Below are 14,399 nucleotides of genomic sequence, written 5' to 3'. Positions count from 1 at the left end.
CCTCCCATAAATTTTAGAGGAAAACTGTGGAGAGGGAGAAAATAATCCTTTTTCTTCGTATTAAAATAATTCTTTTCAGTGTATTTATTTTAAAAAATAATTTTGGATGGAGACCAAACCAATGATAGTTTCTGTGGCTAGTCTGGAGATTATTTCTGTTGTGTTAAAGAAACTAATAGACTGGATAAATTCTGCATCTGTCTCCGGTGGGCTTTCTCCTTAACTTTGAAACAGTTCTAGAACCAACTTTTCTAGTTTGGGTTTTAATCCACAGTAATTTTCTAATTACCAAAATTAATTTGGGGTGGGGGGGAGAGGGCTCTGTTCTTTCTGAACTGGAATATATTCATGATATGAAACACATCTTTCTGTGGTGTAGTTTTGTTAACTTCAGTTTGTCGTGCTATGGTTTAAATTGCTTTATGCTTAAATGTCAAGAGGAAAGTTTAATGTATCTCCATAGAGATATTAGGAAATATACTTTCGGAGGTTTTTTTTTTCTTTTTCTTTCTGGAGCTAGCAAATTGCACAGTGTCTTGTTCTGATTTATAAGGAAAAAAGGCAGAAACCAATTAATCCACATACATGACAGCAGGACCAGCAGAAAATAAAACTTTAGGTGGAGGTCAACCCATGATTTTATAATGATGAGATCCAGGGCTTGTCCAAAAGGTGGCAAGGCTGGGCTTTCACCAGGGCTCAAAGACCAGCAGAAGGGCCATTGCCATAACACTGTAGGAAGGCTGCCACTGGTCATTCCTGTAAAATTTCAATTTTGAACAAAGTATTTTTAATTTGGTCTAACAGAATTCTCAATTTGCTTTCTCCTGCCTCTTCCAGATTAGTGAATGCTACAGTACCATGGCCTAGGGCCCCGCAATTTTACACGCAAATTAGACCATATTGTTGTAGTCTTTTATTTGCAAGTTTGGCAAATAGTGTGTGTTCTGTGTCTGTGGGTGTGGGTGTCTAATCCTGGAAGGCTGGAAAGTATCTTTTAATTCCTCACAGATAAGTTGCCACCAACAACTTCATTTCTTTCATTTCCAAAATTTTCTTGAGTTAGGTCTATTTTAACCTTAGGCAAGACCAGTCTAAAGCAACACAGGTAATTCTTTCAGAATTTCATAGGGTTTTCTTAGGCAAGGAATACTCAGAGATGGTTTTGCCAATTCCTTCCTCTGAAATATATCCTAAGCACCTGGTATTCATTGGCAGATACACGCATGCATATCTAAACAATCTGTATCTGTATCTGTCTCCTTGGCAGGCCTCCAAACTAAAGTCTGCTGCAGGATATTTCCTAGGCCAAGGGAAGAAAGTGAATGGGAAGGTTGGGCTATGCTTAAGAGGAAAGTGTACTTAAGAGGAAAGTATTTGGAAAGGCTGTTGAAGAGTCTGTCTTTTCAAGCACCAAAGAGACATTGAAAAAGAAAATGAGAGAAAAATGTGAAGTGGATAGCAGAAAAGAGTAAGCAATCTTGAATGCTTGTACTACTGCCCCTTTTACTGTATAAACCCATGTTAAATCTTCCTTACTATTTCCACTTATGTTCTATTAAATTTCTTTCAAATCACCATGTCTTGTTCCCACACACTCCAACTGATGTGATCCTTTTAATACTGTAAGTGACTGTGATGCTCATATCTTTCCATATTCTTCCCCCCTTCCCCCCCTCCTCACAGCTTTTATCCCATCATGAATACAAACTACTTTGCAAACCCACCAGTTGGAGCACCACGTTGCTGGCCACCACATAAGTCTTAAGTGGAATACAGTGAGGCCCTTGGTATCTGCTGTGGTTTGGTTCCAGGACCCCCACTGGATACCAAAATCCATGGATACTAAATTCCCATTTTATACAGTGGTGTAGTCAAATGGGGTCCCTTAAATAAAATGGCAAAATGAAGGTTTGTTTTGGGGAATTTTGGGAGAGGGTGGGGAATGTTTTCAAGCCATGTATGATGGAATCTGTGGATGCAGAGTCTGTGGATATGGAGAGCCACCTATACAAACTATTTTCCATGGATGGATAATGGAATGTGGATTCCATGGAGTGCAATAATTACAACCACCACTACTCTGTGCTCTCTTTAGTATTTGGTTCTTGTTGCAAAGGCAGAATGTGTCCTTCATTTATTTAGAGTCCTATACCAGTCTCAGATGTCATGCAGCATTAGTTGCTGTTTTACTGCTCCAAATATTCTTTGCAACCTGAGAAAAGTCAAGCTGTTAAGTGTGTGGTGGGGAAGAGAGACTGTATAGCTGTGGTGTGAATATGTTAAAGCAATGGCTGCCACCTTCTGGTAAGAATAGATGTAATGGCCTGTGAAGCTCAAACAATAATGTAGAAAAGAAAAAACAGAGACATTCCAGTTTTAACCAAAGAAAATGTAATGTAAAAAATTAAGAATCAGGATTCTAACTTCAAAACCTACAAAACACATACGGAGTGCACATAAACATTTTGGGGTGCCATGATGGCACAAGAAACATTACATTAATGTACATTAATGAACCCCCACTACTGTTCTTATAGAAAAACAAAGGATTGTGTGTGTGTTTGTTCTGTGAACTGATCTATTGTATACAGTAATTTGCTGTTGTGTTACAGTGGATTGTGTTACTGGGCATCGGATTAAATCTTTTGTGGTATACAGAGGCATCTGTTGCTGTAATGACTGAGGTCCCTTTCAGCAAGACAACTAGTAGTCCTCTAAATGATGCCAGAAGTTGGGCAAGCAAACTGAGAAAAGGGATGAGGTCTGCAAAAGAACTGATATCCATGCCATCATGGTGAGGACATCAGAGAGAGCCTTCTTGGTGTCTGCTCCCTATTGAACTCCCTTCCATGGGAGGCTAGGCTGGGCCCCTCCCTATTGGCCTTTCACCAGCAAGCAAAAACATTTTTATTCAAGCAAGATTTTTAAAATCATGCAAGCCTGGTTTTATTTGAGGGATTGGTTCGTTTAGATTTTTTTTTTTTACTTTTGTATGTTTTAAATTTTAACCTCCTAGTGTTTTAATTAATTTAATTGTTTTTAAACATGTTGTTTTTAATGTGTTTTATATTGTGAGCCATCTTGGGTCCCTTTTTGGGAGAAAGGCAGGATAGAAATAAAATAAAATAAATAATAAAGGTGTAGAAACAACACAATGCATGTTTGCAGTACTGTGAAACACATGTAAAACGGAAAGGGACTGTATATAAGAGAAAATTTTGCTTTATTGCAAAAAGGGAAAAGTTCTAGTGATGCCAGGGATGTGTGCTGATTTGTTTAGGTTAAGGTACGCATTGTGGGAATCAGTGGCGTCGCCATTCCGGGTGACCCAGTGTGGGGGTGGACTGCTGCAGCAGCTGGCAGAGTGCTGGAGCAGCCTCCTTCTCTGTCCCAGGTTTCTTCCCCAGAGAAAGCCCATGGCTGGAGGAGTGTGTGCCTGACCTTTCAGGCTGCTCCATCCCAGTCTTCCTCTGTGGGGAAAGAGTCCAGGATGGAGCAGTCTGCAAGGGGGCATACACTGCTCCTCCTCCTCCTCCTTCATCCTGGGCTTCTTCTCCAAGGAAAAAGCCCAGTACAGAGCAGCCTGCAAGAGCACGTGTGCTCTCCTTCTCCTCTGTCCCGAGCTTTTACCTGGAAACCAGGGACGTAGCTAGGATTTTAGAAAGGGGGCGGTCCAGACTAAGTGCCACCATTATAATGGGGCTTGGGTGTGGCGGCGCAGCAGCACGCACCATTCATTTTTCTAATGGAGGGGGGGGGGCTGGACCCCAAGAACCCCCCCCCCTGCTACGTCCCCGTGGAAACATGGGGCTGGAGCAGCTGGGAAGCGGGAGGATGGTCCACATGGGTGTTACCCCTATTGTGGGTGTCACCTGGTGCTGGCCGAATCCCCCCTCACTGCTGTAGCGATGCTACTGATGTGAATTGAATATTAGAAAACAGGAATAAATATACGTAATCACCCTCTAGAACTGTACTATTTGCCCCACATGAATCTGCTCAAAGTTGAAATTCCACTTTCACCTAAATTAAGTGCAACTCCTTTTGACTTATGTGGGAAAAGAACATCTAAGACAGAGTGGCAGATTGGTGCTGTTTTCAAGGGAGCAGCTTTAGGAATCCTGTGGCCTAGCTTTTCGCATAGAGGTCCAAAACACACTGCAGAAATAATCCAGTCTGAGACTGCTTTAACTGCCCTGGCTAATTGTTAGGCAACTCTGGGGATTGTAGTTTATTGTGGCACTAGAGCTCTCTGACAGAGAAGGCTAAATGTCTCACAAAACTATGGTTCCCAGAATTTCCTAGCACTGAGCCAGGGCAGTTAAAGCAGTCTCAAACTGGATTATTTCTGAAGTGTGTTTTGGACCAGAGATATGCACTACAGTTTGGGGGGGTGGGGGTGGGGCAGAAACTCCATTTATATTATCCTATTGTATATATAGTTATTATAATGTAGAACATGTAAGCTGCAAACACTAATGCTTTTGCATTCTGGATAGTACTTGTTGCCTTTTGTGTGTAAGTGGGGTACCACTCCTGCTGTCATTTAAAAATTAGATATAGCTAGTGTATTTAATTTATCTGTTTTAATAGGAAAGATTTGTACTTAGTGCTTCAGAGCCAATACAAATGTTTGGAAAATCTTCTGAAAAAGGAACCTTCCCAATGATTTTATTGGCTAAGAAATCAAAGCAGTAATAGAGGTTTAGAAAGAGTTAGGAGGGTCAGATGAAATGAGAAACACTACAGTTTGGGGGAGCTGCTTCTTTGTAATATCATCAGCACTCAACTAGATGTTACTGGAGCCAATTTTGTAGCTCTCTCCAACTCTTTCTGTATCTTACCTCCTGTTGGGATATTACTAGATCAGAAAAACTGATCTAGTCAACATGGCCCATGTATTATTATAAAGATTTTACACTGGAAATGTCAAAATAGCTTGATGTCACAGCCATGTAGGATAGCATCATGAAGTAGCCAGGTGCATCAGTGAGTCCTGAGCTCATTGGCACAACCTGACTAGACCAGAAGAGCCCCATACCTACAAGGTGTTTGCAGCCTCTTATTATCCTAAATGCTGAAATATCACATTATTTGCTGCTATAGCTGTGACTGTTGCTATGTTGCTACAAAGATACTGTAGAAATCAGTTCTCAGGAACAAATTCCTGGAAGATGTTCTAGGAATCTAGAAATCATCTCTCAGGAACTGCTTTCTATAAGATGTTTTAGGAATCTGCTTTCAGAGGGTCAACACTCAAAGCACTAGCCCTCTATTCTCAGGAACATACAGAGAGCCTGTGTACAAGAGAAGGAAAATAAATGCAAGAATAAAACATTTGGTTGCAGGAGCTCAGGGCTCGATTTGTTCCTAGAAATGTTGGATGTGTGAACAGCTGACTTTATGCACCTGGTTTATCCTGATTTGGGATGTGTGCAATTGAAGTGAATCCCTGCTATGTTTCCCTGATAACTGACTGCAGAGATTGAAGATTTCACTCTCTGCTAGTCTCCAAGGAATGGGATGGAGAGAATGGGGCTTGTCTAGAGTTTCTGCATGCTGACAGAAATTCTACAGTAAACTGTAAGAAGCTTATCCCATTAACAAATAAGCCGGCTTACCTCTTCTGGCTTGAATTCAGGATCCGGAATGCTCCTGGATGTTATTATACCTAGAACGGTGCCTATCTAGCTGGGATGCCACTACCTGGATGCATCCTGGGTCAAAGCCTCACTCAGCCAGCCAGTTTTTGAAGTCGGAAGCGGCAGCACCCCGGCTAGATGGACAGCAATTTAGGTATGATAATATCCGGGGGCATCCCTGATCCTGAATTCAAGCTGGAAGAAATAATCCGGTTTATTTGTTAATGGGATAAGCTCCTAAATCTGTGAGATTTCACAAGACACCTCACAGGTGTTTTAGTGAAGGGACTAATGGGCATCAGGGGTCAGCAAGTGTCAGATACCTACTAAGGTCCAAGACTCAGGAAACAGCCCACTTTTTTTTCTTTTCTTTTTCTTTTTTTTCTTTTTTAAAAAATATTATATACATACATTAACAACAACAACAACGTAAAAAGAAAAAACGTTGCTTACACATATTCTCCTTTGTCTCTCCCCCCCCACATTACCAACTGATTTCATATTCTATTTTCGTATGCTTCATCTTTTTCATAATAGTCATAACTAGAATATAATAATATCTTACATATATATCTTTTCTATAGTTCTTGTCTTCCGGTATTACCTCCCATTGTTTTCCCAGTTAGGATTTACCTTCTTCTGGCTCTTCTATATTATATTCCCCGCTTCATAGGATCGTCTATCCGACTTCATCTCTCCACATTGTTTATCCAAGCTTTTGCTTGCAATTTTCCCGGGCTATGTAATAATTCCCTACTATCCTATGCCACCACAGTCTTTTTATCTACAGTGGTACCCCGGGATACGAATGCGCCGCCTTACGAAATTTCCGGGTTACGAAAAAAATCCAATTAAAAAAACTGTTCCGGGTTACGAAGGTTTTTTCGGGTTACGAAAAAATTTTTGGTGCTTTTCGGCGCTATTTCACACGAAATCGCGGCTTTTCCCCATTAGCGCCAATGGGTTTTTCGGCTTGCGAAGTATTCCGGGTTACGAAAGCGGCGGCGGAACGAATTAATTTCGTAACCCAGGGTACCACTGTATTTATTTACAGAGTTGTCCTCACCTTGCCATCCCTGTATTTCCTATTCATTTTCCTTTTCCATTCTATTTCATAGAAAAGCTTGAGTTTTAATATAAAGGAAACAGCCCACTTTTAATCACTGGACTCTCTTGGTCTTGTGATCTTCCTTATTGTTGCTGCTTGTGCACCTGCTCTCTCCACCTGAGAGAACAGTTAAGAAGAGCAAGGTGAATAGTCTCTGCATATCTTGTGATGCCTCTCTCTGGGAAGTGATGCACACTGGAAGAAGTTAACAAAGAGGCAGCAATGCCAGTATTGTTGAAGAAGAGCACCCCCCCTTCCCAAGAGCATCTTATCAAGGAGTTTCTCAACCTGAGAACTTGACTAATTATATAAATTATGGCTTAATTTTAAAACTAATGAATCTGGAGAACAAGTAGAACGTTTGTCTTTTCCTTATTTAATCTGCAGTTTGAGTTATGTGGCAATCTTTGTAGGGCAGGGCACGTGACAATTAAAATGGGGCAATAACAAATATCTACTTATTTTAAAGAAAGGACTAGATCAGATTTGTTCTATTGCTGTTGATTTTTCAAAGAGACATCTGCACTACAAATTGGTATTGCTCACACCAGATGAACTATAATGGCTGCTGAAAGAATTGGAAGAAATTGTAGTTTGGTGCTTAAATCCTTCAGTTATATGGATAGCCTTGCCTTCATACCTAAATTGCTGCCTATCTAACTGGGATGCTAATAATAATAATAATAATAATAATAATAATAATAATAATATTTATTTGTATCCCGCCGCTCTGAGAACAATCTGGGTGGCTAACATAGTTAAAAATACAGAACATATAAAATCCCTGATACCCTCCCCTCCTTAAAAAAGTATTAAATCCAATGCATTATTAAAAAAAAACATACAAGTTAAAAACTGACCAGAAGGTCAACAACATCACATCAGCAAAACAATCAATAGGAGCAGCAGTATCTTATTCCCAGACGTTTTTCTGAGGCCGGGTTCTCTATTCTGGGAAGGCCTGCCGGAAGAGATCCGTCTTAACAGCCTCTTTAAAGTTGTCTAAGGATGTAAGTAGACGGATCTCATCCGGCAGGCCATTCCATAATCTGGGGGCGACGATGGAAAATGCCACCTGGATGCATCTTGGGTCAAAGCCTTGCTTCACAAATTTGGCATGGAATCAGGACAAAGAAGAAAACATAAAAGTCTATTATTTGGTGGTCTTGATGTTAGTGTATGTTTATATAGAGCACAAAGACAAAGAAAACCTAATTTTCTGCCCCCCTACCCCATTCATAGTTTGTGATGTTCTTCCTAGGTTGGTTAAGCTACTATGTTTTAGAATTGATTTCAATATACAGTCGCCCCTCCAGGTCTGCGGACTTCAGATCTGCAGGCTTGAAAATCCACAGAGGGGCCACTGCCATTAGCCTCGGTGGGGCGTGTGCCCGTGGCATGTGCCCCGCATGCATGTGCCCCATTCAAGCCTATGGGGTTTCAATATGCACATGTTTTGGAACTCATCGGGGGAGTGGTCTGGAACGGATCCCCCAGGAGTTCCAAGGGGCAAGTATATATGAAAATATTTGTCAGACTTTTCACCTTCCAGGAGTCCTTTGTCCATAAACAAAACAAAACTGAGAATGTAAAAACCAGGCAGGTACATAGAATACTAAGGTGTCAAAACATGACAAATTTCATATTAGTATGGAAAATTAAGTTATATGAAGGTACTATAATTTGTACTGAAATATAGGCATTGATGTCATATTTTTTAAAAAGGACATTTAGGTTGGATAACAACTGGATTTTGATTCTATTGAGTACAAAGTATTAGCATCAATCAGGTCTCTGAAGAATAAGTAGATGGGTTAGAGCAATGTTCAGGAAGTTACTATTCTTAATATGTTTATGTTTATATGGGTTTCATTGGAGGAGTTGTGGAATGTTGTTTCAGGTATGTCTGTAATATTGTATGCCTTTTTTTAAAATTATATTCATAAAGTTAAAAAAATTAAATAGCCTTTCAACTCCCTGCAGGATGAATATCCATATAATGGTTTCTTGATTCCTCAGTCATGAAAACAATTAATATGGCTTCCCCATACTACACCAGTCTTGGCTTTTCAAAGTTACTCTTTTAGAAAGAAATTCCTCTGTGGTGATGGCAGCCCTCCAGCATGTTTTGGCCCAGAGGCACTGACCAGGCTTGGTGTGCATTACTATTGCCCTGCATGATGTAAATGTGTAGCTTACGGCTTATCCAAGAAGCCCTTGCATTGACATGCTACAGGGAAAGATTGGTAGTGGAGTTGGGCAAACTTATTTTCAGGCATATTAATTCACTATTACTGAGTTTGTGCCTGGTTAGTATTTAAAAAATCCAAGGTTCTTTGAGACACAATTCAGAAATGACTATATTATGACTATATGAGAAAAATGGCTATAGTGGATAATGCTTAAAGCAAGAATGAATTTGTATTATCTAGTGATTTAAGGGTTAGCTATATATGTGGTGCTAGTTATTGTTGTATTGTTGTTTACAATGTATAGTTAACTTAAGGCAAACCTATCATGGGGTTTTCTTGAGGGGGTTTGCCTTTGCCTTCTTGTGAGGCTGAGAGAGTGTGACTTTGCCCAAGGTCCATAGCTGAGTGGGGATTTGAACCCTGGCCTCCAGAGTTACAGTCCAGTGTTCAAACCACTGCAGCACAGTGGATCTAACCATTTTCTGGGGCTTACTTACAAGTAAACATACACAGAATTTTCACTGAGGCTGAAGTCCTATGGCCCCATTGCACACAGTGCTGCTTTCTTCCAAATACAGTATATATGGATAATATCAGCATGTACACATTTTCCTTCTCTTCCCCTCTTTTAAAAAAAGTCTTGTAAAGTTTTTGCATTAAAATGGATACAATTAATAGCAAAGAAATTAAATCACTTTGCACTGCAAGATGCAAAAAAACCCATGAGTTTTCAGTATGCAAGTTACATTGTATTCAGTGATCTAGGCTAAAGATTGGAGAGATATTATCAGTGGTTAAGATCGCAAACTAATCCCTTCCTCATTCTGGTAATTTTTCTTCTTAGTGCATCGTAATATGAGCCAACCCTGCCCAAGAGGATGTGCAACATGTTCTGAATACAATGGATGCATAACATGCAAATCTAAGCTCTTTTTTCATCTGGAGAGGAGAGACATGAAACAAATAGGCATGTGTGTTTCATCCTGTCCCCCTGGACATGTTGGGCAACGATCCCCAGAAAGAAATGAGTGCACAAGTAAGTTGGGGAGAAAGTTGCAACCAACTTTTTAAAAAATGCTACCTTGTAAATCTAGGTACTACAAAAGACTTGAGTTTTTGAAACTACACGAGAAACATGATAATTACTGGTGTTATATCAGACATCTGTTGGATACGTATATTGTTGTTCATTTCCCATTTGCTATATAGTATGTTCCATATTATCTGTGTTTGTAGTAACCTTCATTGTAGGGCTACAGCAGAAGTCTTATAAATCTAATTTATTCAACACTGTGTTTCCTGAGCAATCCATGATCACAGCAGTAAATATGTCTCTAGCATTTTATCAACAGTTGGACCTAATCCTATTTTTGGGTGGAGACAAATTATCCAGAGAGAAATTTTATGTAGTTACTACTGTTCACACTTTGCATTTCTTTGATGCTCTACGACACACAATCAGAAGCCGTGCATGCAGCCAGGCCTCAGAATATATCCTCCAACAGAGTAAACCTCGTTTTCACTCCTACATCTGCTATACATTTAATGAAACCATAGACAGATACACTGTTTTAATTTATTTTGTATATATCTTACCTTTACTTCTAAACTATGACTCAGTGCTTCATTTATTTATTTATTTTCATTGCTTTATCCTTATTGAAGATGCAACTGGTGTTTTTAAAAGAAAATATATATTTAAAAGTATAGAACAACTCTATGGAGATGGGAAGGAGGGAGGGTTTGTGGTGTTGCACATACTAGCCAATCAGTGCTGTGCACAACCAGCTTCTTTTGTCAAAACAGGTTTCTTAATCCTAGACAGCAAACTGTATGCTGCATTGCAGTGAATGTGTTTCTATAGAGGCTCAACCACTCAGATTGTGTTTGCTAAAGCATAAATACAAAGTAAACACCATGGGAGCTGTTCACCTAGTATTAGAGGAAAGGGGAACTGTGCACCTGGATTTATAAGACTGCTACACTGACGAGCAGGATGGATTATCAGGTCTCATCTTTGCTCTTCAAAGTGAACCGGCAGCACCCCAATGCCACAGCTGTCACACTCTTTACATAGCTTTCTTGCATCAGAATGGATGGTTATATTGTATTCAGTGATCTAGATTTGGCCCTGGCATTTTCAGTTGCTGATTCCTAATATGTACAGACCTTTGCATGCACACTTTTAGTATATATCACCTCACACTGATATGACTCAATCATATTGTATATTTGACACGCATGAGTGTAGCCACACTAATTACTTATTTCTTGTGCTTCAGAATGTAAAGATGACTGTGAAGCCTGCTTCAATAAAAATTTCTGCATGAAATGTAAAAATGGGTTTTATCTACACCATGGAAAGTGCCTTGAAAACTGCCCTGACTGGCTGGAACCCAACAACCACACTATGGAGTGCAACAGTATTGGTAGGTGAAGTATCTATCCTTGGGATGAGTACTCAAGCAAGTCCCTTCCATTTGAATTTCTTTTGGCTAAACTGGTTGTTCTTAAAGACATGTAATTCAAAGTTAACAAAGTAGAACCGTGCACAAAATAATTATATACACCAGAAAAGTGTTTTCCTTAAGTTTAAAACAATTTAGTTGGTGAGAGTAGGCAGCTTTCTCAGGTGTATGAGGCAGAGCAACCACAATGGCAACTATATTAAAAATAATTGCTTCCAAATATACCCCTAGTAATTCTCTACCAAAATATAATAATCTGCCTTATGATGATGCTGTATTACTTCTTACACTCTATTATTGTCCTGGGTAAGTAGTTCCTTAGCTGTGCATCCATTCTTTAGTTGTATCTAATGAGATTTTTCAGACTGAATGATATGTAGTTAGATGGACATACCTGAGCATAAAGTTTGTCACATAGACAGGAGGTCGTTGTGGCTACATTTTCTAAAATACCTTGACAGAAGTGAAGGGCCATAAATAGCAACTGTGAAGTAGTTTTATCCTGTGAAAACTTATTTGACCAACACAACAATGTCTGGATGTAGTGAATGCTTAGGACCTTGCCGCACAAGCCTTGGTCTTGCTGAAATTGCACTGTTAAAAGAAAACATACTAGTTTGGGAACTTTTAATACTGCATTTCTCTTCAATAGTGCCATAAGGTGGGCAGGAGAAAGGAGGCAGGAGGTGCCCAGTTTTCCTCCTGAAATACCCCCAAATCCAAAAACTGTCCACATGAAATAGTGACAGCTTTGCTTCCTGATGGTTCAATGTACACAAACTTTGTTTCATGCACAAAATTACTTAGACTATGTGTATAAGGTGTATACAAAACATAAATGAATTTAATATTTAGATTTGTGTCCCATTTGTGTCTTATTATGTAAATGTTGCAAAATTTGAAAAAATCCAAAATCCAAAACACTTCTGCTTCCAAGCGTTTTAGATAAGGGAGACTCAACCTGTACTTGTTTTACCTGGCCTAACCATCCTCCATTTCAATGTCAATGGATAAGTGCAGGTTTTAATATTATTGGAGAAGAAAAAAACTTTATCTATTTTCTCCACACTGCATAATTTTATTCCCTTCTATCATGACTCCCTTGCATATTTTTCTTCACTCTAATTTTTCTTCAAGTCTCAGCTTTGCATGGATGAGACTCAGCTAACTATTGAAGTAAGTGTGTCACATAACTTTCATGATACTTCATATTAAAGGGTTGAATATTACTTCTCTTAAGTTGCTAATTAATCACTGTTAATTAAATACAGTGATACCTACAATATATTATATGTAATGTGTAAAAAAGGAATTTACAATGTAGGTTCTGCCTGTATATAAGATTATGCATCCAGACTGATTCCTGTTCTATCTTTGTTACAGTGCATTGTAAAGTTAATGAATGGAGCGCATGGAGCCTTTGCACAAGAAGAGGAAAAACATGTGGCTTCAAGAGGGGAAATGAAACAAGGGTCAGAACAATCCTACAGCTTCCTTCTACACGAGGCAGACCATGTCCACATACAAGTGAGAAAAGAAAATGTGTTGTAGAAAGAAAGAAATGCCCGAAAGAAATGCCAGGTACTTAAGATTATTATTGTTCAATATTTTTTGAACTGGTGAATATCAATCCCTTATAAAGGCTTATTTCATCAGAACTTTTGTTGGACCTTGATGGTAGCTTTGGCTTGATTAAATAACAGCTTAAAAAATCTACATGGCATGTTTGGAATTCTGACTCATGGTTTTGCCTCTTTAAACAAAATATATTTTGTGTTCTCCAGAAACCTTAAGAGTAATATATTCTTTTTATGCTGCTTACTAAGGCATAAAAGCAGGTTCATGAAATCATTGTTTAAACAGTTTGGAGGAATAAGGCTAAAGAATACCTAAATATTTTGAATTTAAAATTAATATCAACATTTACAAGTTATAGATAGTTGAATATGATGGCTTGCAGACTTTTCCATTTACCCAAGGAGGAGGATACAGCACTACACAGTCTCCTATGTAATCTATGCTTGCTCACAATAGAATTTGAGGATGGGGGCACAGATCCAAAACAGCACAGAAAAGAGCAACTGTGACAACCACACTGCAAACACAACCAGTGGCAGCCAGCCATATGCTGGCATGATGATGATGTGATGTTCCAGAGATATCATGTAGATTTCATGGAGATTACTTGGTAATAGCCTGATTCAGGTAGACATCCATAGAAGGATCCACTGTACTTGTGGTAAAAAAAAGTTTTCCATCAGTATCTATTCCAGCACAACAAATGTATGATCACTATGATACATGAGCTGCCAGTGTCCAGCCAGCCATGATCTTGATAATGCCAGTTCCCAGACCATCCTGAAGTATTTGAATCAACCATGCATGCTGTTCAGAAGGTTTAGCCTACAAAGGGAAGGAAGAAGGACACATAGTGCATAGTGTCCAGAGAGAATAAATGCAAAGAGCTCCATGGGACAAAGGACTAATTTGTGTTGGAAAATGTTTCCAACCAAGTATTATCTTTAACCTCATTTGTCTATTTGCTGTTAGACCAATGGGGCTTTAGACAACATATCCAGAAGTTGACGTGTTGATCATACAGCAAAATAATAATAATAATAATAATAATACATTTTATTTATATTTCCCGCCTCTCCCAGATGGATCGAGGCAGGATTACAATCCAGTAAAATACATACAGAACCACATCAATAAAATACAGTAAAAGATAATTACATTAAAACTAAGTCATCATTGTATAACAATACATGCAATGTTTCCTTACACGAGGAAGTACAATAACAACTAAAATCAACAAAACAGTGATACATTTACTGGGCCACATGGTGCACAGTGTCACTATGCTTTTCTGGCACTGTGCCCAAAGGCCAGATTGGGGCCACGGCATGCAATTGCTATGGCCCCAATCTGGCTATAAAAGGGACGGCTGGAGGCCACCCCTGAGAAGCACTGCATAGCCCCTCCA

General features: G+C 39.2%; 1 protein-coding gene across 1 annotated transcript in view; it reads left to right on the top strand.

Annotated features, from left to right (window-relative positions):
• Positions 1-14,399, top strand: part of RSPO3 (R-spondin 3) — a 79,977-nt gene that overhangs the window by 27,510 nt on the left and 38,068 nt on the right. Inside the window, exons 2-4 of the mRNA XM_042446057.1 lie at positions 9,790-9,981; positions 11,228-11,374; positions 12,797-12,994. Coding sequence (XP_042301991.1) covers positions 9,790-9,981; positions 11,228-11,374; positions 12,797-12,994 — 537 coding nt within the window. The remainder of the gene's footprint in view (positions 1-9,789; positions 9,982-11,227; positions 11,375-12,796; positions 12,995-14,399) is intronic.

This window comes from Sceloporus undulatus, chromosome 1 (assembly GCF_019175285.1).
Source record: "Sceloporus undulatus isolate JIND9_A2432 ecotype Alabama chromosome 1, SceUnd_v1.1, whole genome shotgun sequence".
Taxonomy (NCBI): Eukaryota; Metazoa; Chordata; class Lepidosauria; order Squamata; family Phrynosomatidae; genus Sceloporus; species Sceloporus undulatus.
The sequence above is the reverse complement of the archived record's forward strand: the minus strand, read 5'-3'. Positions and strand labels throughout refer to the sequence as shown.